The sequence below is a fragment of the Vipera berus genome, assembly GCF_964194415.1.
Source record: "Vipera berus genome assembly, chromosome: 1".
In the NCBI taxonomy this organism is placed as follows: domain Eukaryota; kingdom Metazoa; phylum Chordata; class Lepidosauria; order Squamata; family Viperidae; genus Vipera; species Vipera berus.
The window spans coordinates 133,235,769-133,239,423 of NC_138202.1; the positions used below are offsets into that span (position 1 = coordinate 133,235,769).

The following is a 3,655-nucleotide window of genomic DNA, read 5'->3' on the forward strand; positions in this document are numbered from 1 at the left end:
TAAATGTGATGCTCTTTAATAATGCCTCAATTATAATTTCAATTTTCTCTAGTGTTTTCATTGTGAAACCAGTTCCTCTATCGGTTTTAAGATCAAGACTGTGACATGTGAAAATAATCTTTATTACAGCCACTTCCAGGGTATTAAAAAAATCTGAATGCTAAGGGCATCAAAGCTAATCTCAGCAGTTGATCTTGGTCTTGTACATTTAGGCTAGCAAAAAACATCGTACTGTTTTCCTCATAATGCTTCTCTTTGGGTTCCTGTTGCTTTACAAAGAAGCATTTATCTCTTTTTTTTTGATGATGTTCAAAGGCCCTCATCAGATTTATGGGTTAAGCAAGCAGGAAACTTATAAGTATAACTTATACTTATCCTACGCTTATTCAAAAGTGTACTGGACACAGATAAATGACCCAGGTGCCTGGTGGCCTCCAGATATGTTGGATTATGAGAGTTATAGCTCAGAGTAACTAGAGACCACAAATTTGGAAAAGGCTGTTCTACAAAAATAAGTGTAACATGCTCATTAAAAGAAGATTGCTAGTTAAAATTACCTTAGTGAAACAGATCCTTGCGTACACATCAATGATTATACAGGGTACAAAACAACATACTGACCGAAGATTTACTTCAACTGCATTTCTCCTAGGTTTCCACTATTCGTAAATATCTACCTAATCTGCTACCAAGGAAAGTCAGTCAAAGAGTTCATCACTTGCCTGCAAAAGCATCCGGAACACATGTAAGATCCCATACTGCAACCCACCAATATAGTCTGTCAAGATTTGTCAGCCTGACATGGAGAATAAAAGCAAGCAAGCAAGCAAGCAAGGGTTCTGTCAACTTGATAATGAAGAATTAAAGCAAACAAGCAACATGCAAACAAACAAGCAAAAAAGCCCCTGGTATTAACTTCATTGTGGTCTTAAGGGAAATTACTCTGTATGCCTTTTGAGTAACCGTCGGCACCGAGTGTGAAGATAAAATGGTATTACGCGTTTCAGTATTGACTTCAGGAACCAATTATAGAGGACTCTGAAGTGGGAATGTCATTTTCATCACTCATGTTCCACACAAAGCTGAAACTGCAGAAAGTCAGTCGTATGAGTATAGCTCTTGTGAGAATTGTTCAGACTTTTGTGCTGAACACCTGATAATTGCATAACTTGTATTACGAGCCACATTTCTTAATTCAGATTGAGTGACGCAGAATGTAAAACTAGGTGTTTGTAGCCAAAGAAATGACTACAGGTAGCTCTCCATTAAGACCATTTATTCAGCAACCATTCAAAATTGTCTGAGTGGTGAGCAAGCAGACCTTGAAGTTCTGGCCATCCCAGCACTCCCAAGATCACATGAATGCAATCTGGGTGCTTGGTAACTGGCTTGCACTTGCAATGCTTGCAGCATCCCACGGTCACTTGTTCACAATTTGTGACTTTCCCTGCTGGCTTCCTATGAGCAAAGTCAATGGGGAAACTGGAAGAGAAGGTCGCAAATTGCTCTGGTAAGTCATTCCCATTCCCACCACTTTTGCACCCTCAAGGATTTTCTATTCCACAGTGTGTTTGTGTTGGGCTGTAGCAGCTGCCTTCCCAACTTCTTGCCCCTGGCAGCAACCATCCCCTACCTGGCAACATTGTGCTGCAGCAGTCACTCACTGGCTAACCCACGGGTAGGCAACCTTGGCTCTTTTATGACTCGTGGACTTCAAGTGCCAGAATTCCTGAGCCAACCATGCTGACTCAAGAATTCTGGGAGTTGAAGTCCACAAGTCATAAAAGAGCCAAGGTTGCCTATCCTTGGCGCTAGCCTCTTGTAACCTCCTGATTTTGCCTGTGGGAAACTGGCATTAAGTCACAAGGAGGTCCTTACAACTGTCGCTTAATGAGAGCAATGGGACTGTTGGGATTGCTGTTGCTGAATGATGCAGTCATGTGACATTGTGCTTTAGGACCACATTGTTTGGGAAATTCCAGTCCCAATTACCTTTGTTAATGGAGGACTATCTGTAGTTGGTTAAACTCCATATTTGTCTCAGTTTATAAACAAGTACATAAGTAAATGTGTGCTTCATTTAAGAGAAAACATTAACACTTTTTAGAAATAAGTTTCTTTAATTGACACAACAATGTTCCCATGATATACAGTACACTAAAAGAACTTTCCATATATTTAACATACACAACGGAAATATTTTGAACATCAAATAATTCATCAGCTCTTAAACCAACTCACAAATAAATAGAAAATAATTCTGATTTACATCTTGTAGCAAATATTAATTTCAATAATCTGAAACAAGTTTCAGTTTGAGAAATGAGAATTACACATGTAAAAATTAACATTTGTATTTCAGAGCATCAAACTACACACACGTACAAAGTGATCTGACACACAGCATTTTCCAGAAATTCAGGGAAAATAAACAATCTCAATAATGTTATACTTTATTTGGGTAGACATGGGGTTTATCATATAAAAGCAACATTTCTGAATTGGTGAATCACTTCTTTGTTTTTCCAAACACATAATTACAATAGCATGAAATACTGAATTAAGGTTAAATTTAAGTTTCTTCAATTGAGTCCAAAATTCTGGGAATTAAGGATGGTGTATATTAAGTACCATTCTAGAGATTACAATGTATAACCAGGGAAGAGGTATATTACCATAATTTTTAACTGTAATAATTCTATCATTTAAAGTGATTTATTGATGGGAATTCACACACAATTTATAACCTTATTACATTTCTATGCCATTTTTATTCTTGAAATTCAATATGGCGTACCTAATTCTAATTACAGTATTTTCCATTTTACTCTTAAAAAAGCCCTGTGGGGTTGTTTAAGGTAAGAGATTATGTGTAGCCCAAACTCATTCACAAAGCTTTATAGTGACCTAGTCGATTCCTCTATAATCACTATATGCCAAATTCTTTTTTCACTTACATCCACTAATGGATTATTTCTGTTTTGAAATCACCACTGAATTAAGAGTTTGCTTTTCAAAATTTGATTACAGTTTTTTGATTTGTTACCTTTGCTCTAAAAAGGTAAAAGTTTCCCCTGTCCAGTCATGTCCGACTCTAGCAGGGTGTGTGTGTGTGTGTGGTTATCTCTAGTGGGGGGGCCAGCATTGTCTGAAGATGCTTCTGTGGTCATGTGGCCAGCATGATTATATGCTGAGGCTCACGGAACGCTGTTACCTTCCCACCAAAGTGGTACCTATTTATCTACTCCCGTTTGCATGCTTTCAAACCACAAGGTGGGCAGGAGCTGGAGCAAGGAACGGGAGCTCACCCTATCACGTGGCGCTCGGGTCTCAAACCTGGGCTGCCAGCTTTCCAGCTGACAAGCTCAAGGTCTTTAACTCCTAAGAACTTCAAATAATCAAATATTCAGTGCAATTATTCATTTTAAAATCTAAGCTGCCTGAAAAAATTGATGTGCTTGAAGCAAAGTTGGCAATTATTATTAAAATGTTGGCTTCACTGTAGGAAGCCGTTAGTCTGACGAGATATTCAACTTATATAAATTAATTCCTTCTTTCTCCCACCCCCCCCTTAAAAAAGCCATCTCTTATTAGACACAGCACTGTTTTTCCACATGGTCTCACACCTGGTGACACTCTGGGGCAGGATTTTGAA

General features: G+C 38.3%; 1 protein-coding gene across 1 annotated transcript in view; it reads left to right on the top strand.

Annotated features, from left to right (window-relative positions):
- The window catches only part of LOC308668260 (glycerol-3-phosphate dehydrogenase 1-like protein), a 28,134-nt gene extending 24,694 nt beyond the window's left edge, over positions 1-3,440 (top strand). Inside the window, exon 8 of the mRNA XM_081328038.1 lies at positions 653-3,440. Coding sequence (XP_081184164.1) covers positions 653-749 — 97 coding nt within the window. The 3' untranslated portion in view covers positions 750-3,440. The remainder of the gene's footprint in view (positions 1-652) is intronic.
- The last annotated feature ends 215 nt before the right edge of the window (positions 3,441-3,655 follow it).